At 29.7% G+C, this 26,155-nt stretch overlaps 1 protein-coding gene across 1 annotated transcript in view; it reads right to left on the bottom strand.

The window, feature by feature from the left end:
* Positions 1–25,566, bottom strand: part of LOC113370938 (transmembrane and TPR repeat-containing protein CG4050-like) — a 146,397-nt gene extending 120,831 nt beyond the window's left edge. Inside the window, exons 1-3 of the mRNA XM_026611607.1 lie at positions 25,447–25,566; positions 24,153–24,252; positions 21,195–21,330 (exon numbers count right to left, since the gene is read on the bottom strand). Of these exons, the coding sequence (XP_026467392.1) occupies positions 21,195–21,330; positions 24,153–24,252; positions 25,447–25,566 (356 nt within the window). The remainder of the gene's footprint in view (positions 1–21,194; positions 21,331–24,152; positions 24,253–25,446) is intronic.
* Positions 25,567–26,155: the final 589 nt, after the last annotated feature.

Raw genomic sequence — 26,155 nt, 5'->3', positions numbered from 1 at the left:
TCCTATATTTTCTGGTTGCTTTACACACACACACACACACACACACACACATATATATATATATATATATATATATATATATTTAAACCATATATTAAAGTTAGTTAAATTTTTGTACCGTATCCAAGCGTTGCGCAAAAAATCGAATATGCAATTTTATCGAACAAATAAACTGGAGTTTATTTCTCGTTTATGATTTTACATGAACAAGTATGGTTATACAGAGAACAAACCCATTTTGTCAGGAATTATTTGTATCATATTATTATTTATGTATAAAAATATTTATTTCATACACAACATTGAATCAGAAATTGCAATACTGTGTTGCTATCATATAAAAATAATTGTAATTTTGATTTTAGTCGAAGAAATATTTATTGAACTATAAACTTTGTAAGCTCAATACTTATAAATTTATATAATTACACTTACTAAAAGTTGCAAACTTTTTAATAGGTGAAAAAATGTCTATTAAGTAACTACGTACAACTCATAACTACTTTAAAGATAAAATCATTGAAATCTACCTATGTATATTTTGTTCAGTACATTTTTGTAAAAAAGAAATAAAAATAGGTTAGATACATTCCACTAGAATATGAAAGTTATTTTCTTGTTTTATCGCAGAATTTACTTATAAATCTAAAAAAAAATCAATCTTGATACTTTTATAGGCATTTACAAGTGACATAAAGCATAATGGTAATGAATAAGAAATAATCTCCGAGGATGATAATGATTATATTTGATGTTTTGGATGAGGAATTAGAAAACATAGAAAAGATGTTGTTAAAGCATGATGAGCAGTATAATGTAAACAAAATTTATGATTAGCCGTGGCAAGACCGGTCAAGGATGTGGGCTAGCACAAACTAAACCCAAATGTAATTTCAACCTAGGCAGAGCTTGATATCACGCAGCATTATACTAAATTTTGACTTGTGGTTATAGATCTCAAAAATAATCTCAAGTAAAAATCGCATTTCATGGGCAAATATACAAGTATTGTTGTTTGAGGTAGATGTTAAAAACAATGATGCTCCATGATAGGGAGTGTTATTCACTACTCATGGGCCAAGAAGGAATACTGCTAACTATATAGACATACAAGAGTATAAAATAAATCAATTTTGAATAAAGTATAAGTTATAGTTGCCTTTATCACGTCCCACATTTTGAAAACAGCCAACTCCTGCATAGATACATAAATCCTTTACTCACATTACTTGAACATGCGATTCTTTAACTTTGATTAACAACGATTCGGTTTCCTGCTGCAAAGACGAGTTAATCATTGGAATTGTTTCGAGTTGATAAATTCGGTTCTGGTTAATAGAACTAAAAGAACGTCGAGTCGTATCGTCAGAAAACAAGAAAGCAAACGAAACGGAAGGAACACAGGAGCAGCGACATCTAACACAATGACTCCTGATAAATTACAACGCCAGAAGCAGGCGCGTGCTGCACACACAGCAAACAGCAGCCGAACAGTAGACGGTCGCAGCAAAATAGCGAAATACTGAAGAATGTGCTCCACATGCAGCGCCGAGCGCGGTGCCAGTATCACGTGCTATCATTATTTTTAATGCGGCATTTTTCTTCAAAATGTTTCTCTCATGATATATATATATATATATATATATATATATATATATATATATATATGTATATATATATATATATATATATATATATATCTTATATATAAATATGGATCGCAAAATGTGTTGGTAAGCGCAAAACTCAACAACGCCTGGACCAATTTGGCTAATTCTTTTTTTAATATTGTCGTTGAAGTCCAAAGATGGTTCTTACGGCGAGAAAAAATCGAATAATTGCCGGGAAAACCCTAAAAACAGCCCTTTTCCTTTTCTCATACAAACGTTTTCTAACTAAAACGTAGAATCAATTTGAGCTTTATTGCTATTATATAAAGTTCATATTAATTACAAATTACACTCACTGTATACTCCTGCTAAACGATTATGCGGATTTTGATAAATCTTTCTGAAGTTTGTTAAGGGAATTTTCTAGGATGTATGTGATGATGAATATTGTAGAAATAAATGGAAAAAATGGAAAAAACGGCATGCCATTGTTTGCATTGAAAACAAATGAAAACTATCATCTGCCAAAAATTTCCATTTACTTATGAACCTAGACAATATTAGAATATGTATAATAAATTTATGATTATGAATAAGAAAATTGAAATGTCTACATCATTAATGCCAAAAAGCAGCTGCGATGTGCCAAAAATTAAAATAATATAAGATACAGTATATGTATGGCAGAATGAATGATACACATATGAACAGGATATGACAAATTAATTCACTTGAATTATAAAATTAAGTATTAATCAGGGCCGGTCCTACCTTTAATGCGATGCAGGCGAAAAATACGAGCGCACGCCTTAGGGGGCGCCAACACAAGATTCGGATATTAAATTTTCAATATATTTTTTTTTAATATATAATTTCTTTGCATCTTTTACTAATCTTTCCACAATATTTTGAAAATTCGTAAAAAATTCACTTTATACCAACAAATGGGAAAGTAAAGATGAATACATACAATTCGGCCCTTACGATATCGATTAGGAGAAGTTTAGGATGCAATTTTGGATATCCGAAATAATAAAAAATTTAATTAATTTAATCCAACATGAAGTCCCAGTGTTATGTTATGGTTATGGTTATGTTATACCGTTTCAAAAACTCTATTCCCAATATAGTGTGGGAATTGAGACTCATCATTTTATTTAAAGCAGTTCTATATTTAACATCGCTCATATTATAAATGTATATGCATTTTGGCATGAAGAGTAATTTAAGAAACAATAATTATTATTTTTAGGTAAACGGTAAATATTAGTATATTATATTCAAAAATTGTAGTGATGGTTACAGGACAACATCTGTCGGGTCATCTAGTATATATATATATATATATATATATATATATATATATATATATATATTTGAAAAGTTAGCATCCAATATATAGAGAATGGGTCAAAAGAGTACAGGAAGTTTGTTTGTTGAATTTAGAAATATAAGGCATATCTTTACGTTCCATAAGGTATGTATATGAACCAAGTGACCGAAATTCATAACATAAATGTGTGAAAAAAAAACATTTATATCTTTATAACTTGTAAACTTTTATTGTTGAAAAAATGGAAACCTGTTTGTACCTTGTATCATTGAGTTATAAACGATGAAAAAGTAATGAGCACATAAAATTTAACAAAGCGTCATATCTGTTATTATGAAGTTTTTACATTCTTATTCTTAGATATAATATTGAATAATCAAATATATCGTTTGAGTTAGTAGCGACAATAAAAGTTACAACCGTCTTTAACTTCCTTTGTTTTTATTATTCTTCATTTTGTAGGTACATATAACAAAGCTTAATAATGAATAATGTAACAATCGTTTAGGAGCCATAAATTCAAATCGTTTATATTTAACTTAATTTCATTTCAAAGTAATTTCCTATGTGTTACACTGTTTTATTGTTCCGCTGCAGTTAATGGAGAGCTATAACAAAAGCACATGTATGGACCAACGGGCTATTATGTTTATGATCTGCACTAATTTCCACTGATAAATTTAAATTGCGGCCATAAAGAGCGGAACAATTATTAATATCAGTCGTTATCATAAATGCTGAAATAAAAAACCTGGACTAATAATACAACATTGTAGAAAACGACCACTGTGATGAATGATTTGAGTTAACTCTTCTATGCAATTATGCATCACGGATACGAAAATTAGTGAAAAATGATGAATGTTAAGTAAAATAATGTTCACAACACTGATTTGGAAATATAATTTGATATTTATTTATTCAAAATTTGGAGAAATATCACTCATCAGTTGTAGTAGGAATATTTCATTACTTTGTTTTATTTTATTTAATAATGCATGAAATACATTATTGATTGCCCTGAAGCAATTGCTTCTATACGTCTCATATGTGTACACAGAACTCTACGCTGCTCATAAAATTCTAATTTTTCATTGTAACATATACAGGGTGTCCCAGAACACAACAACAAGCGAAAATGGGGTGATAGTATTTATAATAACTATCATGGACAAAAGATAGAACATTTATTTCTTGTAGTTTGAAAATTATGAGCTTTTGAGTGCATCCTAGAATTTTGTTCCATTGCACCTTGGTTCCATGAATCATAGTTCATTAAATAATCATTAAATCATGTAATAAAGTTGAATAAAATTAACAAAAATTAACTGTAATAACCAAAAAATTATAAGTTTCACCTAAGCTCTATGTTGCACTTTGAAACTCCATTCCGGTTGACGTTAAGTTCTGGGACTTAACTGGGGATATATAAATATATATATATATATATATATATATATATATTTATATATATATATATATATATATATATATATATATATATATATATATATATATATATATATATATATGGAAAAATTCATCATTTATAGGCCAGATAAATCCTGCGCATATTTCCTGCAGAATATACACCAAAAACAAGGTCGCTTCATCAAATATACGACCTCCTACCGTGCAAAGTCAGCACTATAAATCAAACGTTTTATTAGGCCATTTAACACACTTTCGCAAATAATTCCCGCATAAACACATATACATGCCAGAATTGGACCTATATGTATAGATCGCACAACGACAGGGCTGAAAAAATCATTTTTGATATTTGATATATATAAATATCATCATTTATTCATAATTCATTGCATCGTTAAATCTAGCGCGAAATTCTGATAATAAATTTCATATTTCGAATTCAACTCAAACAAAAATATATATAGAGAGCGTTTGAAAATATAATTAAATTTTTAATTATTGATTTATGTCAAAAAAGAAGGAAACAGCCAAGTTTCAATACATGAAATAATAAAAGTGATATATCTATATCGACAGGATAAATCAAATTATTAATTAATCAATATATATATACATATATATATATATATAAATATATAATTAATATAAATATTTTCGAATTTCTTTGCCTCATGGCTCAAATGCTTAAAATGATAAGAAAAAATATCTGAAAATTTTAGCTTCTAATATTAACTTTAGTCCGCACTCCAACTAAAGTTTGTTATTAAAGTTAAATAACAAGGGCAAAATTGCATTTGTTCTCTAGATTTTTATAATTTAGCGACAAATGAATCAACATTTTGAGAATAACATTGTATTTGTTTAATCTGATCATAAACGAAAATATCAAAACAAAAATTTGATACATTTGATAAAATAAGTATTTACGTAAGAAAAAAATAAAGAAACTTTAGTTGGATTGCGGGCTATCTTAAAGTTATTATTAGGAGCTAAAACTTTCTGAGATTTTTTTTTATCAATTTCAAAGCATTTGAGCCTTTGGCATTTAAAAAATTTGAAAATATCTATATTAAGCACCACCATAATATAAATACTATTTAACAATATTTTTTAAGGATATAATAAAACAAAGTCAACTAATCATTGAAAATGATTGGGCGAAATTATTTATAGTTTGAATATTAATGCAGAATGAACTTTGCTAATTTATTTGCATATGTACTAATATATTTTATTAATTTTTTATGGACCTTCATGATTTATTGTCAAAGCTGAGCAATATCGCATTTATAGAGATTTATCGATTTTTATTTCATTTTTTCCAATGTTATCTCATTTACACCCTGCGTATATAAATCCCTAAATGTATTTTCGATGCTATATGGAATAAATAAGTCACATATTTTGCTTCTATTTTTGTAGAGCGACACATCTACGTGGCTCTAAACAATATTCGGCCGACCATTTTCCGGTAGTCAAAGCTCTCGTTATTACGCGTCATCCATACCGGCGCCGGTCCGGGGAGAGCCTTATAAATAATTCGTGTTTACATGTAAATCCCCGACAATAGGCGCAGACGCCTGTCCGCCGAACCACTGGACATAGAACCAAGGCCTCCGATACGAATATTCGCACAAATTCTTGATATAGGTGACTGGTTTGGTAATATTTAATGATTGCGAAAATTTGGTCCATTAAGATAATGCCTTTAGTTTGTTCGTGACTAAGGATTAAGTCATGAGAATACTTGCATGATCTTTCACTTTTGAATATAAAGTTTGAATATGTAAGGAAGGGGGGGCACAAAGCTCCAAATCGTCTTTGAGCAATTATATTGTGAAAATCAAACCAATTATATCACAACAAATAACACTTAGAAAACGAACAAAGATCTGACTATGTTCAGTAAAACTCCTAGCTAACTCATCTATGTAGAAAAGTGTTTTTTTTTTGCTGTTTTTTAAAAATTCTTAACATGTCCTTCTAACCTTATAGGCGGGGTAAATTGAAATGGTCAGAAGTCAAACAGGTCAAATGTCTTGTTTTCATTTTAAATGAATTTTACAAAATAATAGCTACATTATTGATACAATGCAAAATTTGAATTTTACGGGTGCATTTGTCACAAAGATAACACTGTAAATAACCTTGATCTGGTATTTCGTCAGAATTATTCATCAACAGAGTTAGAATAAATATTTATCTCTGGTAAAATAGCTTTTATAAATTTACGTTTTATTTTCATTTCCTTGTTTTTTACACCTTTGCTAGGGTAAAGATTCTGTTGGTCCTTTTGACCCCATCTAGATGTAAGCTTTTATAGAGGTTATGTAAAAACAGTTGAATTTAACTTAGGAATAACAATAAATCTTATAAAACAATTAAATAACGTATACTTAAAAGGACTCGTAAACTATGCAATAGTGCTCACAACCGAAAAAACTAATAATAATTGCAAAAAACTCTTAATAATTTTTTATATAAATATATCTAAATTACTTTATAGTTTTGTTTTGAATCGATGTACATCAAAATAAAATTTCATGTAAAATTTACAATAAATGATGTTTAGACAAAAATTTTGAACCTATGTGAAATCATCATAAAATAATATTAATGCTTTTTTTAAGTTAAGAACATATTTGTTGATTTGTTCTATGAATGTCTACAAACGCAATATACTAAATTAAGAATACATTATTAATTTTTGTTTAATGATTTTTTTTTGAATATTGTCTAAGTCAATAGCAAATTTTCTAATAATTAAACATAGTCAACTGAATATAAACTTTTTTTTACCCTATACACAATTTCTTGAAATAGGAACTGAAGATAATAACAATATTATCCAATGGTTAAAATTCAAAATTTATTTGCAAAAACATGAAACAAATAAATTGCTCAAAATAAGTTTACTACCACGAAGATGTTTAACAAAATTGGTTGTAATTCAAATATATCTCACATTTGCATTTTAATCTTCATCATAACATTTTATGATATTACATTCGGACTTTTATATTTTTCATTTCCAGTTTGACGTAATTTTCACAAAGAGCCGTCATTCGTCATATCTCAAAATTTATTACCAGACAGACGTCTGCCAAATATGCGACACTCAAGGACGACAAAATCTCCACTTTATCCAAGGCTGAATCCTGCAAAAACATCTCGCTAAAAAACTTATATACATATATACAATTTATAAATGAAAGTGATCTTCGTGTATCGCTCGTATTTCTTTCCTACATACATTATTAAACTTCAAACAAATCGAGAAGTGTCATATATCTCTCGAAGATCATTGCGGAAAATTCTGAGCACACCGATACATAAATTTCGTATATACTTCGCGGCTATTTATCGCTTTCGAATAGGACGCGTTTTCTTGTACGGAGAAAAGAAAAACGTTCGCATAAAGAGAAACACGAACGCGTACTCTGTCATCATTAGGGTGTGATTACGACACACGGGGAACCTTGTGAACTCTTACGACTTGCTACACACTTTCATCGTGTTTTACAGGGGTTAACAATTTTATCTGAGCTAAATTTGTAATCAAAAATCTATTCTAAAAATATTGAAATTTCCATTTTTTGCTCCTTTAGGGGAGACTGGGAACGGTTATGCCACCTTTTTTATCAGCAATAATTTTGTTAAATTATCAGTTAGATGGGAGAAAAGTAAATTAAATGGTAATTTGAACATTTGTCTACTTATAAATACTGAAATATTGTGCTAAAATATGATGGATCAGTCGTAAAAACAAATCATACAAGAAAAGGGCGAATGTCACAACCGTCCTGAGGACATGAAAAGACATGAAGTCAGATTAAAAAGCAATAGCTATAAACACTAAAATTGTTTATAACGACTTTTACTGTCAGAAATATGTATCACAATACAACATAATTATTTGAACAAAAATTATGAATATGAACAATATATATTAGAACAATTATCTAAACAAGAAATCTTTGTGAAATCTTTTGTTTTCTTGTATTGATTTTTTTTTTGATTTTCTATTTAATATTTTGTCTTAGTTAAATTCGATTTTCCTCTATTTGTTTAAATTTCTTCCAAAAACGATAAGAAATACATGCCACAACATATACTTATCATACGAAATTAAAATAATTGCTGATAATTAACTATTAATGTGCAACTTACAGCACAATAACACATAAAGTGATTTTTCTATATAACAGTTATTTAGAAATAAATCGACCAAAAATGTAATATATTATAATATATAATATAATACATTACTTTTGACACTTTAAAAGCAATGCAGTCTTCAAGTTCAATATGGAAACTTGTTCCAACAAACATACCTCGTCTTTTTTCTTTTAGACCCTATCCCAAAATCAGTATAGTTTAGCTGTTATGACGACTGTCACTTCCTTACCCCACTATTTCAATTATTTGTATTTTTTGTAAAATATCTATATCTTATTTCGTTTCATGCCATAATTTTCTATATATAATAATTAACCCTTTTCACTCGCAAATTCCGAGATTTATATGAATTTTGGCGCCGGAGCGGCGGCATCCGAGTGAAAAGGTTATGAAATAATATATAGTATGAGCTAGTAACAGTTTTTGTTGTAGTTTTTCATAATACTCATGTCGCTAAAAGTACTATTCCAACTTTGAAAGTAAGCTAAATTGTAATGAAAAGTTCTAACTGCAAAAAAACCGTTTGGCTAAAAGTAGTGTTGTGCATAAGAAGTTGTCATTATATTTAGAAATATAAGCATTAATTAGTAGGATTTGACCTACTTCAGAAAACAACCTTAATAAATGGGGTGGTAATACATTTTTGTAAGTTTTGTACAATATGCATGATTAATTTTACTTATATGAAAAGAATTGGAATCAGCAGCTGATTGAAAATATTTTTAATTTTAACGATATCAAATATTAACTGTGATTGAAGTACTGTACTTCTTCATGAAATTGCTAACCTAATAAGAAAATTTTGGCTTTCAGTTTATCGGTTGGTAAACCCTGTCCCATCCCTTTCGACGCCAAACGTTACGAATACGTAAGAAAATATAACAAACCGCCCGACATACCGAATGGGAAATCGCGAAAAACATTCCTCATTCATTCGATCATATGCGTGTATCTCGAGTTTACCCGTCACGTATTTAGCATATGATTTGCTGTGCGATTGAAGTTGAAATATTTTGCAATCGGAAAAAAACACTTTAGGTTTAGGTAAAAGTCATCATTATATTGATAATAAATAATGGGAGATCAAATATTTCTCTTGAACAAAATGTTGTATATAGTCTCAAGTCGTTCCACTTGTTAGACGAGAGTGAATTATTATATTGCATCTTTAGGTTTAGGTAAAAGTCATCATTATATTGTTGATAAATAATGATAGATCATATATTTCTCTTGAACAAAATGTTGTATATAGTCTCAAGTCGTTCCACTTGTTACATCAGGGTAAATTATTATACTGCATCTTTGTGGTTCAGCTCATGTCCCAGGCGTCTTCCAATATGCAATTTCGTAAGCATTATAATTATCTTGGTAACACGTTAATTCAAAGTTTGCATAATGCTAGTATTTGCTACCAAACGTCGTTTGGCATGACATGGCTTGGCCAAACTGCGTCCTTATATGAGTTTCGGCCTGATGCGGTATTGTTTCTTCTCCGTCCTGGTCTGGCTTGCTTATTTATCATGTCACCACTGCGTAATTCCGTTGCCGTTGAGACTTTGCCGCGATGTGGTGTTTTTGCCGCGTTGTTGCGGTAGGTAAAGTCATCTTTCATAAGATAATGGAAGAGTTGGTAGCAATCGAGTTACAGAAATTTGTAGAACATATTATAAACTAAACATTTTTGATTGTATTATTCTAGTGGATAATAGAAAATTTTCAAGAATAATTCGAAGAACTGTAACGTTTCACTTTGTCTTCCAGTTCATTTATTTTCTTCTTAGATTCAATGTTTCTTTTAAACAAAAACTTTGTGATTATGATTTGGGTAATGATAATCTGCATATACATACAGTTTTTAATAAATCTTCGTAAATTTACTTAACAAAAACTTTTACTTATTAAATACCAAAATTGTCCTTTTTCGAAAAAATATTTTGTCAAAATACATGATCTATAATAAATCTTTTTATAAGATATAAAAATTATAGATGTAAAATAAAACCTTTATAAAATAAAATTCGAGCTTTTTCATGGAATTTCAATAGTAAAACAATTACAATCATAAATGAAACAAATATATTCAACTTTATGTGATTAACAAATACTTTAACGTGATTAACAAGTTACGGCTGCAATTTGTTTATAAAAATATACAATAAAACGTATATTTACAAATTATATTTATCATTAACACTCACAACGAGGGCACTAAAATATGAGCTTTTATTCGCATATATTCACAAAAAAAAAACATTATCAAGTGATTTACAGTGATTCCTGCACAATTGTTTGAATTTCAATAAAAAAATGAATGAATTTGTATATTTGATATCCGTAGTTTTTAATAAAAAAGAACTGCAATTTATTAAAACCAAGTAAAAAATATATAGTGATCTAAGTAAATAAAATAACTAATCTGAAACACGCCCAGTTTGATATTTCAATATTATATAAAACTGATGTGCGATATGAAAAAATATTGTGTTATTGTGTTAACATCATAAAAACAACAAACAACAGAAAGGAATAAAAATACATTTAATGAAGTATTGCAAATATGTAATAACTGTGGGGACAAAAGTGTTTAACTTTTCATTAAAAAATAATTTCTTTGGAGGATCTACATATACACAACTAATTGTAATAGTATCATATATTGATTACATTTTATCATTGATTTCTAAACTTAGAGTTACTATCAAAAAATTTCGCTTTAAGATGAATTGTCATTTCGTTTGTTAATGCTCTTATTGTTATATAAATAAAACAACTGTCAGCAAATCGTCGCAAAAACAGTATTTCTTAATAATAAAGATTTTTTTAGTTCAAAGGTTTGTGATATAAATTATTAATGTGTTCGCTTGTCATAGTTTTAAATTCCTTACTATTATTATACATTTTCTAGCACTTTTCATTGATGCATAAGTCATAAACATCCAAATATTTAAGTACTTAAAGATGAATTGTCATTTTGCTTGTAAAGGCTCTTATTATTATATGAATGAAACAACTTTCAGCAAATCATTGTCTAAACAGATTTTCTTTAAAATAAAGATTTTTTTCAGTTAGAAAATTTAAATTGTGATTGAAATGGTTAATGTAGTGTTTGATAGTCATTGTTTTAACTTGCTTACTATTAGTATACATTTTCTAGTACTTGTCATTGATTCATAAGTCATAAACATCCAAATAGTTAAGTACTTAAAGATGAATTGTCACTTTGTTTGTAAAGGCTCTTATTATTATATAAATGAAACAACTCTCAGCAAATCATTGCCTAAACAGATTTTCTTTTAAATAAAGATCTTTTTCGGTTAAAAAATTTAAATTGTGATTGATGTAGTCATTGTTTTAACTTGCTTACTATTAGTATACGCTTTCTAGTACTTTTCGTTGCTCTATAAGCATCAAAATACTATAAAAAACTAGAATAAGTATATTTTGATTAAAGATGAAGTATCACGCGTTTGTTGACGTCCTTGTCGTTGATGAAACAAACAACCCTCAGCAAATCATCGCCTAATAGACTTTCTTCGATATAATTTTTTTGCTGTTGAAAAATTTAAATTGGGATTTTAATTGTTAATGTACTTGTTCATTATATTATGAAGTTGCTTACTATTACTATACATTCATCAGTGCTATTACTATTTCAATTTCTCAACTAGTCGATACAAGTACTTGCAACAATTTCAGAAGTAGTGCTTTTATCAATATTCAGTAAATTCCTTGATGAATGCACTGTAATGCGTTTCGTCAATATAAAGCATCTAATCCTTAATTTTCTATTGAGTAACATATGTCCATCAGCTTCTCAATTAATCGAAAAGCATCGAGCTCAAAAGCGCTATATCCTCGCAAAAACCCCGTATGAAATTGCATGAGACATTGTGATAACGCACGTACACGCCGGCGACCGCGTATCTAAGACGTGGATTTGAAACTGATGCCGAAATAATTGCTTCGGAGATTCCAATCGGCGGAGCGGGATTCGCGTCAAACCGAAAAAGCGAAACCCAGAGACCGGTCGAATACACATTCATCAATGGAGATTTACGGGGTTGAATAGTCATTGGAACAAAAATCGAAATTTGATGATTTGGAATTTCTTTTTTCGATAAATCGTGTACTGTGCGAATGGACGTAAATGGGAATTTAGTTCGGGATTTATAGCTTTAGACTTCAGACAGTGAATAGAAAAACGTATTTGTGGATGTCCAGTGAAAATAAATGATGTTTAATGAACTTTATGCAATGTTTTGAGTTGAGAATTTCCTTACCTGAAAAAACAGATATCAATTTCTATATCTTACTATTTTTGAAATTGCTGCAGCTAAACAATTTTATAACTATAGGTCCTAAGTTAGGTATAAGAAAGACCTTATTCTGTATGCAAAATCAATCGTTTTATTCAATCAATCTTTAAAGGTCTGATATACCATGATTTAATAATAATTTTATATAGATACAATTATTATTAAATTAAGGTTTGTTAGACCTTTGAAGATTGATTGAACAAAGCAATTGATTTTGCATACAGAATAATGTCTTTCTTATACCTTCGAAAAAAGTAAAACGGCAATACTAAAAAAATCATAATCGATCTATTTTTTTTAATTGTGAGCACTGTTGTTTAGTTTACAAGACCTTAATATAATTTTCAAGTATACGTTATTTAATTGTTTTATAATATTTTTGGTTATTTTAAGTTAGATTCAACATTTTTATATTATATTTTATATAACCTCTATAAAAACTTACTTCTGGTTGGAGTAGAAAGGACCAACTGAACTTTTTTATCTTGGTAAAACAAATAACTAACAAATAAAAATTAAATTAAAATAAGTTTTTTGCATAAGATAAATTAAATAAATAGTTATTCCTACAATGCTGATAAATATTCTGGCAAAATACCAGATTAAGGTTATTTACAGTGTTATCTCTGTAAAAATGGACTCATGAAGTTTATATTTTGTATTGGTTGATAAATGTAGCTATTATCATGTAAAATCCCCTTAAATTTAAAATAAGTCATTGACCAGTGTGCTTTCTGGCCGTCTCAATTTACCCCGCCTAAGGGGCAAAAAGAACCTGGTTACAATTTTTTGAAAAACAATAAAAAAAACACTTTTCTACGATGATGGATTAGCTGGGAGTTCTTCTGATCATAATCAGATAGTTATCTGTTTGATATGTGTTATTTGCTGTAATATAATTGGTTTTGTTGTTAAAATATAATTGCTCAATATCAAATTAAATCCTTGTGCCCCGCCTTACCCTATGCATATTTAGAATGTTCTGACATATTTTCTAAATACTTGGAACAAATCTCTGGATAAAACTAATAATAATTTATATTGTCTAAAAACGGTTCAAATTATATTGCGTTATAACGTAAGGTAAAACATGTTTTATATTAAAATAAATTCCATATATCATTTCATATGACAATTAAATAAGTTTGTTAAAAATCGCACAAAATCGCCTTATAAAGATTACAAATCGATACTAAATAAATAGTTAATTTACATTCATTAAAAGTTCTACTAAAGAATTGTAGATTCAGAAAAAGTTATATTGTAAAGTTTACATTATACAGAAATAGTGAACTTTTAACTAAAAGTTAGTTTTTCTCATCTTAGTGCTGATTGTGAAACTTGAAGTGTCGACTGAAAAAAAGATCTTTTTTTCCTATCTGATAAATAAACAGAACTTTCTGGCATTTGTGCAGTTTGGCTTATTTATAGATAGAAGTTTAAGAGAAAACTTCAACTATGAATCTCATACATTTAATATATTACAAATCCCGAGCTCCTCTTGAATAGCTTTTGTCAACGCAGCGAGATATAAAAAGTTTTCAGCTCATATTTATTATAGTGTGGGTGAAAATGGTAAGGTGAATTCGGAATATTTTACAAGATACACTGTCGATGTGAATGTGTGGTAGATAATTTTATATTTCGCAAAGTTGCAAAAATCTAATATGAAATGTAAATTCAGATGTCGAGAGATACAACTTATAAATCATCTTTTTTCTCGGGATTGGGAAGGAGCACCCTATTCTTGTTGCGAATAAGAGAAGGTCTTAGATTGAATTTTACAGTTTTATAAATAGAGGTAATATAGGTAATTCAGTATAGAAATAAATTCATATAAGTAATATAGGTAATTCATTGTAGAAATAAAAAAATGAAACATAGGATGAAATGTAGAAACAACAATATGATTTCAGTATGTTTTGGATTATAATATGTAGTATTAGCACGTTCAAGAACATCATGGGTTTGGGAAGGAGTTAAACAAGATCTAGAAAATAATATAACATAAATATTATAACACAAAACTTTTTAGTTAAGCATCTATCCAATTATTACAAGATAAAAAAGCTAGGTTGAAAGCTTTTTCTAATAAATCCTGCAGTCGTTTGCATGCAGATTGCAATTATATAGAAATAAAAAAAAATTAAATAGAATATTCGTTTTCAGAATAACCCAAGGTGTTATGAAGTGATATTTGGGCCTTAAAGTAATTTCAAAACTCAATGAATCTACATCAACGCATTTATAGCCATTTACCTCGTAAACTATCTATCCTATTATCAATTAAGCACGTACTAACACATAATTCATTTTAACTATGTGAATAATGACACATGCGAGGTAATAACTTATGTATAATATTTTCGCGTATAAGGTTCGCAAAAGGCTTTAGCCTTCCTCCTAGAAACGTCGTAATATATGCGCAAAATCTTAAGAGTTATTACTCTAACAAGCGCGGCGCTATCTTGTCATAAACTACTTCAGTAGTTTTATGCTCGTACGGGAAGATTACTGTACGGAGAATGCTTAATAATGATCTCAGAATACAAACACTAACTAAAATATAAACTTAAGGTTGTATTTTGTGCAAATTTACTTTTATTTATGTATAGGGGAGAGCGGGGCTTAAATTTCCGCAGGTAAAAAGATCCACCACTGAGATCACAAAAACAAGTGAAGTTAAGAACTTTTTAACAATGGTTATAGGTTATATGAAATAAGAGTTGACAATATCTATCAAAAATCGTTATCAAAAGTCCGTGAAACTTGTTACTTGACTTGATAACATGAAACTTATTTCTTGAATTTATATTAATATAAAGGAATCTATAAATTATGTTGAACAAACTTTCCTAAACTAATGCTATTCAAATAGTATTTAAGTAAATTGAGATAGTAAAGATTATGGAGAGTTAAGGAGATAAAATAGAAATGCTATGATAATGCTATGTTACGGGTCTATATTTGTATTAGTTGGTAATAACAAACTGTCAAAAAACTATATTTACTATGTGATCACAAGTTTCATACATAAAATCTAACCTACAAAACGCACAAACGTCAAATAACAATGTTATCATAAGTGCAACTTACTGATGTCTCTTTGATAACACATAGCAACATCAAATAGCGTTTTTGACTGTTCGTTACTACTAACTAATATGAATATCGATTCGTAACATTATTTTTACTATAACATTTCTATTTTATCGGAGAATTAGCTCCTAAATTCTTGTTAAATCTTATTTTTAGATTAATTTTTGATCAATTATTTTCCGCAAGGTTGTGGCATACTATTATATACTACAAAGAATTAAAAACTGAACATATTTTATATTCATCATTGAAACCGAAACTTATTAAATAAACCTTTTATTGAATTAAAGGGGTATTCTACTGTAGAGGCATGAATTTCGCCCGGTTTTTGAAGCGCTGTATAAAGCAAACAAATCATATGTTTACTATCGATTTTTTTATCATTTGTTTATTGATATTTTATTATTACATGAAAAAATTATTTAAAAAAAAATAATTAAAATTCACAAAGTTATGAGCAGTCAAAGTGGGGGCTCAAAAAAAGAGGGTGTCCTGGCGTGCATGATTCCAACCCTCCTGGTGATCCGAAACATAAAAAATAGATGAATTCTTAATTATTATAGATGCCGCTACCGTATGACCCTTGGATAAGTTAAAAAAACATTTTTTGTTTGAATGGCGGCAGTTTGAAAAAAAACATTTTTTTTCATATTTTTTTTAACAATTCCGATTTTTTTAAAAATACTAAATGAAAAGTTATAGTTTTGGGCAAGGTCCACGCGATAAAGCGATGTATAGAGAAGATCCTCCCCGAATTTGAAGTAAATGGGTTCATTAGAACTCGAGATATCCTTACCGCCAGCTCGAAAAAAGTAGTTCCGAGAAAAACGCGTTCAAAGTTTTGAGACAAGTCGGACCCGAACCGAGGCCACGTCACTAAAACGGCTATAACACAGGAAATATTAGTAATTTTGAAAAATCCTTTTCATGAAAACTTTGAAAATATGAAAAAAAAAATTTTTCGATTTTTTCAAAATTATACAGTAGAATACCCCCTTAAAGAGTAATCTTTTTTATAAAATTATTCAGTAGCAACAACAATGTAAGCGTGAAGTTTCGCCTAAGAAAAAACAATCGACCTTATAATTACACATTTACATACTCTCCTTATGACTAATTCTTTCTAAATATCGTAAAAAATTTCAATGAAATTATCTTATATAAATTTTGTTATGAAACAACTAAAGAAATTCCTTGTATTAAACTACATTTCAACGAGAATAAAGCTATTGACATTTTCTCTCCACCGTGATTCTCTATAGCATTTTCCGGATAAAATTGAAGGTAGTATCACATAAATTAAATTCTTAAATAAATACTTGTGCATATGAAGCAGGTGTTAACCACAAATTTCTTTTCGGCTCGTCTGGTCTCGGTGCGGCTGAAATCCGAACGCGGAGAAGCTCGAATATAAATCATAGGATATAAATCTTGGCCTGGTGCCGTCCCCCGTGTTCCCGGCCTCAGACTGCATAAAGCGCGCGAGATCCTTCCCCGAAAACTAGCGCGCGCAATAAAATATATTACGCTTTGGGAAAACACACGAAAAACTGCGAAGAAAACAAACAGAAAAAGTAACTAGCTGTAAGTGGAATTCTGTCTTAAGGCAATTAGGGCATCGTGCCTTAAGGCAAATTGCTGGAACTTCCCGTACCAAAAATTTTTATTTTTTTTAAAAACGATTAACATTTTTGAAAAAAAATTACTTTGAAAAAATAAGATTTTTGAGAAACTATAAATTGGACAAAAAATTAGTTTTTTTTTGAAAAAAAAAATTTTTAAAAAAAATTTTTTTCAAAAAAAAAAATTTTTTTTTGAAAAAAAATTTTTTTTCTTTATTTTGACATATTGTGGAAGATCTGAACTTTTTTTTCAAAGCAATCGTACTGCTTTAACTACATAGGGACAAAATATAAAGCGCGTAAGCGCCGCGTCGCTGTCTAACGCATAAGCATTGGTACGGAACCCATAGGAATGTTAACAAAATGTATACTTATTGTTAAAATCTCTATAAAATATCTGATAATTTGATGTGCATATGTCTAATGATCATTTTTGACCGCCAAATGGCTCATTTTTTTACTTTTTTCTCTATATCTCCGAAACCGCTGGACCTACCTTTATGAAAGTTGTATCGATTCTTCATCTTGTCAATACAAATAAAATGTTTTTTGAATTATTCAAATCGGACGCTCCGTTCTCTTAAAAACTGAGTTACCGTTTTCGGAACTTTTTGCCCCGTATCTTCGGAACGGCTTGACCTGCCTTTGCCAAAAACTAATCAGCACGTCTCCTTATCAATACGGATCGAATGTTTTTTGAATTATTCAAATCGGTTGATCCGTGTTCCCGAAATCGTCGACGAAAATTTGTATCCGCACATACATACACACACATACATACATACACACACACATACACACACACATACACACACACACACACACACACACACACACACACATACATCCATTTTTTCTAAGGTATGCCAAAATGTTCAGAAACCTCTGAAACGTAAAGATATATAAAAATTTTCATTTTCGATTTTTTTGCGATTACTATAACTTACCCTACGGGAAGTTAAAAAAACGATCGCACCCTCTAGCTACTGGGTTTTCATAGTGCGAGGGTTGGGGTAATTGAGTAAATTCAATTAGTCATTTTGCAACATGATAACTGACAATCAATCGCAATATTCCTACATTCACTACTCTTTAAAGAAAATCGGTAAGGTAAAGGTTTTGAAGAATTCAGGATCTTTTTATCCAATTATGGTTGATACATAAAGGCATACATAAATTCGACATGAAGGCAATAAGCAATGAAATACGAACAAAAGCCGCCTCGAAGATCATCCAAACTCACTTGCTTGAGAACACCACAACACTACCAAGACAGGATTGAAAAAACAATTCATGTTGCATTAGCATACGCCAATTTTCAAATACTCTGGCAATGTCCAGAAGATTTTGTGTTTTTGAAGTCATTTTTTAATCCTTTAGTTTCACTAGTTGTGCATTTGGGAACAGGTGTTTAAATTACTATATAAATAAAAAAATGTTTATATTAATTCTTAAGAAAAGATATTCAACAATACTCTTGAAATCTTCATAAGTATAAAAGTATTTCAATATTGCTTTATTGATATTTTCATGGATTGATGCAGCAGCCGAATTAGACGCAAAAACGTGAGAAATTTAGATTCTAGATTTTTTTTATTGTTATACGACCGTTTTTACATCCATCCCCTAAGATAATAAAAGTAAAAATTAAAAATATAAATTGGGCTCGAAAAATATAAAATTTTATTACCAATGAATTGAAATTGACAGAATTTATTATATGATGATCCTTTTCTTCAATCTTGTCTTGATTCGTAATGTTGTGACAAAATTTTCTGACAAATGAGTTTTAGATGATTGGAAGATTTACATGGAAATATCCATGAAAAAAAGTTAAATTATAAGTTGTCTCTTAACAATTAACTTTAAATATATAAGACTAAAATGAAACTATCATAGACATTTGTGATTTATCCATGTTCCGATAAGTAAAACTTTGGATTAATGAAATGGACACAACCTAAATTTGGAGAAAGAAATTGCCTTACACAATCATGTAAAAATAAATATTGCCATTCAATTAAATGCAAAAATAAAATAGGCAGATAAATGATTATTGGAAAATTTACTGATTTTCTTAATGTGCAATGTAATGCAATTAATAATTATTTTATTAGTTAGTTAAATTTTTTGAATGTCCTTTACTGAACAGTTGTAAATAAAAGAGATAATAAAATTTTATAAGTTAGTGTTGCTATAATTACTTTTAGTAATTGTAAAAAAAATGACAATATAATTTTCTGATGAAGAAACGTCGAAACCGAAGTTTGTTCAATATACTTATTATTCATTTAAAAGGAATTGAAACCATTTGGTATCAACAAAAATTTAACCTATTTAAGCTTATAATTAAACATTTTTTGCTTTTGACAAACTCTCTCAATTTCAATTCAGTTCAGAAACAATTTATATAATTTTATAATAGTATGATGGTACATTGATATTCATACACTACTCAGGAGTATTTTACTATAATATTTAATTTATAATATAGTATATTTGATTAAATAGATAATGTTAGTTAAAATAAATAGTGACAAAAAAGTAAAGAAAACGTATTTTAAAAAAAAAAAATTAAAAAGCACAATTTTCATTGATAGTATGTTTCATTGCCACCAGTGTCAGATTAGGGTATAGTTTGGCATGGCGCCTAATTTGCGTACAGACTAAAATCAATTGACTTATGTCATCCAGTATAGCTTCAACAGCTAATGTAAGAATTAATTTTAATGATATGCAAACTATGAATAATCCTTTAATTACTATGTGCACAGACCCTCTGTCTACATTAAGGTATCGCCGACCTCTCTTCAGGGCGGTCTAACTGCATCAAACAGAGCGAGCAAACGAGACGTGAGCGTTTCGGGTATAAATTCTGAAATGCAGTCTCCGGGAAGGAAATTTAAATTGTTTCATTGCTAGATATACGTTTTCCCGAGAAGAATAATGACCAAAGACTTTTTATTCCATTTGTCACTGTGTTTTCATGGCTATTCTATATGCAGCGTTCGTATTGATAACAATTAAATACGCTTTTTCGAGCGCATTCGGATAAATAAATTGATAATAGAATACTGCGAAGACAGAGTATTTCATTTTTATGAGAAATTTAGAAATAGAAATAGTATATATATATCGCCTATGATATCGATATATGAATAATATCTGTTTTACTGATTCGCCTTCACAGTCTGGTATCAGCTTGAAGCTTAGCAGCAGGAAGAACCTACAATTTGTTGGGTACCGTCGCAGGATGGGGCACAACAATATATATATATATATATATATATATATATATAAGGGCCACCCTAATATATATATATATATATATATATATATATATATATATATATATATATTAGGGTGGCCCTTAATATGGATGTTTTCGAATTTCCTTGCTCCAAGGGTCTCAAATGCTTCCAAATTGATAAAAAACAATTCTCTGAAAGTTTTTGCTCTTAATATTAACTTTAAGATAGTCCGCACTCCAGCCAAATTGTCTAATACCTAATAGGTTTTTTTCTGATTTCCAAGAATGGACTAGGTTTGACAGCAATTCTATACTTAGTATCCAAATTAGTTCAAACGTTTTCTGAATCACTTTTCAATATTGTCACTCATTTGAAAATGATGCACCTTCACTGTTACACCATATTCAATATTCTGGTGGTTTCCCGCAACAGTATCAATTATTGAATTACCCATTGTGTGATTATTTGGAGAATTACCTTCATACACTAGAAGCTTTGATTATTTCTTAATACTATTATCAATGAAGCTGTAGTATCAGCATCCCATACTGATACATCCAGAATGCAATATATGTTACCTCTGCTATTCATACTCGGCTCATCCATGGACATATATAATAAGGAGAACCGAGTATAAAGTGATATACGTCTGGGCAAATACAGAGGACAATTGTTACTATCTCTGATGTATTGTATTTGACTTAGGATAATATTTGTTGAGCTAAATCACGATTTACATTGCACTACATAACACGTACTCACTGCCCAAGAGAGATAAACTTTGCAAACTACACGAGCGGATTTACAACGATAAACTACCTCGGTTAAATTCGAATTTATTCCCATCAGTTTTACGATACATCAAACATTAAGGTATTTTATTTAAGTTAAAGTGTCTATATATTGGATGGAGAAAGTATTTGCTGAAAAACGTAGCAGCAAAATATTATATTTTTCTATGAAAAATTTCTGATACTTTTGCAAGCATAATTATGTATGAAAATGATTTTCTTTAGGTACTAGCCCTAATCATTCTATTCTATTTTATAAATTTTATAAATTCTCATTTATAATTCTGTTAATAATTTCATGAATCTATGATAAAAATGTATGAACGCATTTCTGTAGTAGGTACTCATTGGAATTTATTATTTCATATATAATTACAATATAAATTATGAAATCAATTATTTCAAAAATTCGCGTTTTTATCGATGGAATAAAATTTTTCAATAGAGAAATATATACACTGAAAGATTCTTAACACAGAACGGCTAACAGAAATGTGTTACATCATTTTTATTTTGCGACATGTGGCACATGGCTCAGATATGATTTAGACGGAATTTTTACAACCATCGCACATACAGTAACATCCGGCCATTTTCCAACTATCTTTGGTTCACGGTTGACACATTTTTCTTTCCTGTACACAATGATACAAGGGAAGAAATCTACGTAAACTGGCAGCTAGTAGACTTTGAAAAATATCAATAGATACTAAATATACTTAATATAAGTCATTAAAATTTTTTTATTTTTTTTGTTAGAAATTGATTGATTAAAACAGCAATCTTGCTAAACAATTATGATGTTTAGTCAGCCTATTTCTATATATTTTTTTTTATTGAAATCGAACTCTAAGAGGTGCATACTACTGGAACAAAATACACAGTGGTCTTATTCAAAAATTGGCTGATGATAGTAACATTGTCGCGACTCTATAACCTGAAGAAAGCCATAATCACAATTGTGTCAGATGTAGAGCGTCATTGTCATGTTGTAGTCAGCTCAAACACGTATCGCGCCTTCAAGGCTTTATTTTGAGGGCGGTCTTGTCATGTTTTTTGGACGTTTTTTGTAATTATTTTTATTCAAATAAACGAATTTATGCTAGAATTAGCGATTTGAATCAATTTTAATGCAATTATCTAGTGTTCGATCAATGTAGATTATTTATTCATCTTTGTTCAATTTCGGATAAAATGACTACAATGGACAAAATGACATATTACTACTATATAGCAAGAACTACAGGATAGTTAAGTCGAGATCGAGAAAAAATAAAAATGAAACCCTTGAAAGGTGATTGCCTTTTAAATTTTACTCTAACTACTTTACCCTAAGAAGAAATTTGGTTTGTTGCAAAACCCGCTTGTCCCGTTTTGAGCCCGACGAAGTTTGGTTACCATGTATGATTTGTACCCTTTGGGCTCATGCGTTATGTGCTGAAGACCAAAGAGGGCCAACCGATTTATTCGTGAACTGTTTCCTAAAAAATAGTATATCAGTATGTCCTTACCTTATACGCCTAGTTTGATCTCAAACATTTTAATCATATATTTTTTAATCAGATTGAGAATATCAAAAACGCTCAGGAATCTTACAAATGACTATCTTCAATTTAGTTCATTTCACAAAATACATCTTTTATCAAATGACATCCAAACCTTTGTCTATTCCCACTGTGTATAAAACGTGTGCACAATGCAGTATTTTATTGAAATATATACACACTGATATACTGGATGCACACAGTCGCACATGTTTACTCCATGAAGGCACACAGCAACCGAGTATCGTTTTTCAATTACTTTTTCCTGGGAACTGTGAGCCTTTGTTATCGTTATGAAGCACAAAGGCGTGCACCGTCAAGAATGAAGAAATACCACCCACCGGTGTCTGTCGAAAACAAAAAGGCAATAACAAAAAACTAGAGCGATAGATTCGTTGTACGGAATTTTAATAGCAAAAACCCCATATATTAGGTTGTAATGTCTCGTTAGAGCAGTGGAAAAAAATAGATTAATCATGTGAAGTAATTAAAAATGTTAAGTTACTTTGTAGTGCCCATTTGGGGCGATACGGCAATTCAGAAAATGATGTTTTTATAGTATATAGAGTGATCGTATCATTAATCTTCCGGAATTATGCGAAGTGTTGAGATTTTTGTATTATAATTATTTCACCAGCAATCAGAACTTTTACCACTTACTTTTAGAGCTTGATGTACAAATATCTGTAGCAATGCCCCGAATGACTATTTTCATATGATATATATTTTCAAGTGAAAATTGACATCACTACTGCTTGATTGCATTTCCAGTTGCACAACCAAAGGTGTTGCATCTGTACTACGAGCGACCACAACGAATAATATGTTTTGTTATGATTTTCAATTAGAGTCAATCTGAGTGTTTATCTTATTTTTCATGAAAATATCTTTTTCGAAATATTTTTATCTCGAAGTTTATTATTAACGGTTAAAACTGTGATTCGTCAGATTTTTTTATGAAGAATGTACTTACCGGTGGAGCGTTTATGTTTTGCAGCGCGGGTGTAGAATAAAAATGCACTTAGAAAAAACACCGACGACAATGTTTCAGCTCTTCCTACAACACCGGTTACCTGGAAATAAAAGAAAATGCTATTATAATCAAAAATATCCCACGTTTACTGAGTTTATTTTTAATTACTTTATATAACATATATTTAATCTAGGATATTCATTCAAGTTTTCTCAAAGTATCACTATTACACAATTTTTTTATCAGAATAACCATCTAAACATGTCAAAGATGTTCGAACCAAAAAAAAATTAGAAAAGAACCAAAAAAAAATTAGAAAAATTTCCACACACTCTACATTGAAATTGAGCAATTTCAATACTGAAAATGATTCTGATTGGTTTTAATTAGCAAAAAAAAACGCAATTTTTAAAATTTTGCAGAATTTTCAAAAAAAAAAAATAAAGATTAATTTTTTTTTTAATTTTACAACGAAATTTTCAGAATTTAAAGGGGACATTTATTTGCAGTTATGATGTTACGTAGTTGCGTACTTGGTTTATACCTATTATATCTACTAGAAATGAGAGTGGATGTATATACTGTTAAGAGAGTGTTTTATTTTGTATCGTTCGTTTGAATATGGTATTATTTGCTGATAGTAATCCTTGCAAGGAGTCAATAGTATTAATGCTCATAAATCCAATTGTGACAAATCATTTGGCACGTACCGCGGAGAATTAAGTATTGTACTTAGAATTTTGTGTCCTCTGCATTATAGCTATATTCAATTTGTAAGCACAGCTCCAGAGATCAATTCCGTAGGTCCAGATTGGTTTGATGATTGTTTTATATAGCAGCAATTTATTTTCAACGGAGAGCTTAGACTTTTTACGCATAAGTCAATAATAGCCAATTCTTTCATTTTGAATATTATTTGCTGCTTTTTCATTTTTATGTGACTTTTCCAAGTAAGTTTGCTGTCTAAATAAAGACCAAGATATTTCACTATGTTTTATTTTGGAATCTGAACGTTATTTATATAAATTGGAGGGAACGTCCCCAATTTTACGTCTCAGAGTAAAAGTAATATAATAGACATAATATGCATTCGTAATATACTATATTGACAACGAATTTGAAATTGCAATAATAGTCAAAAGTATATAGGCCAAAGCTAATTAGTTGAACATGCCAATTAATGTTAACAGATGTAATATTTCTTTTTATAAAATACACGGATAATAGTGATCCATTTAATGAACATGAAGATGTTTTTCCTGTTGTCCATTGTCTATAAATACCGTATAACTACCAAATGACTTTTTCCTAAGCATGTCAAAGATGTTCGAACCACTATGGAGAAACCTACCCCGCGGGCTTGCTCCTGTGCCGTGCTTAATCGCCGGGATCGCTGCGTCGGATTGTGTTCCATTACCGAATTCCGAAACGGTCGGAGCAAATAAGCGGACGATGTCCGTTTCCGTCCTCATACCAGGAAGGAAATAAAGGCAGGAATGCGGTGGCAACCGATTTGCTAATGCTGCGAGTGGCGGAAGACGGCGTGCGGTGTAAAGATTTCGTTTTGTGGCCCGTTTCCGTAAAAGATAGGAAAGAAAGTATAAGAAAAACAAAATGCTTGTAAGCATCTCAATTCTTGAGGATTCGTGTTGTTTGCTAAAGAAAATTATTCGTATGCGGTGGAAGTGCGAGATCATTTAGGAGAAAATCGTCATGCGTTACATTTAAGTCAGTATAGTTTGGGTAATGGTATCAACTATTACAGAAACCTATTAGCTCAATATTACAAATGCGAATTATACAGCTCTACAAACAGCATATATTTTCGAATGCAGTTTTTATCGCTGAATACGAATCTAAGGTCAAAATTTGGTTAAAAATTAATTTAATTGTAAACGTTAACTGTAATCATTAGCTACGTACGCAACACAGAACCTATATATATATATATATATATATATATATATATATATATATGTACAAAAATTCAGATTTGAAATGTT

Source organism: Ctenocephalides felis, unplaced genomic scaffold, assembly GCF_003426905.1.
Source record: "Ctenocephalides felis isolate EL2017-DRISC unplaced genomic scaffold, ASM342690v1 CF-g0.4_SCAFFOLD_01492, whole genome shotgun sequence".
In the NCBI taxonomy this organism is placed as follows: domain Eukaryota; kingdom Metazoa; phylum Arthropoda; class Insecta; order Siphonaptera; family Pulicidae; genus Ctenocephalides; species Ctenocephalides felis.
Note: the sequence above shows the minus strand (reverse complement) of the source record. Positions and strands in the feature narration are given on the sequence as shown.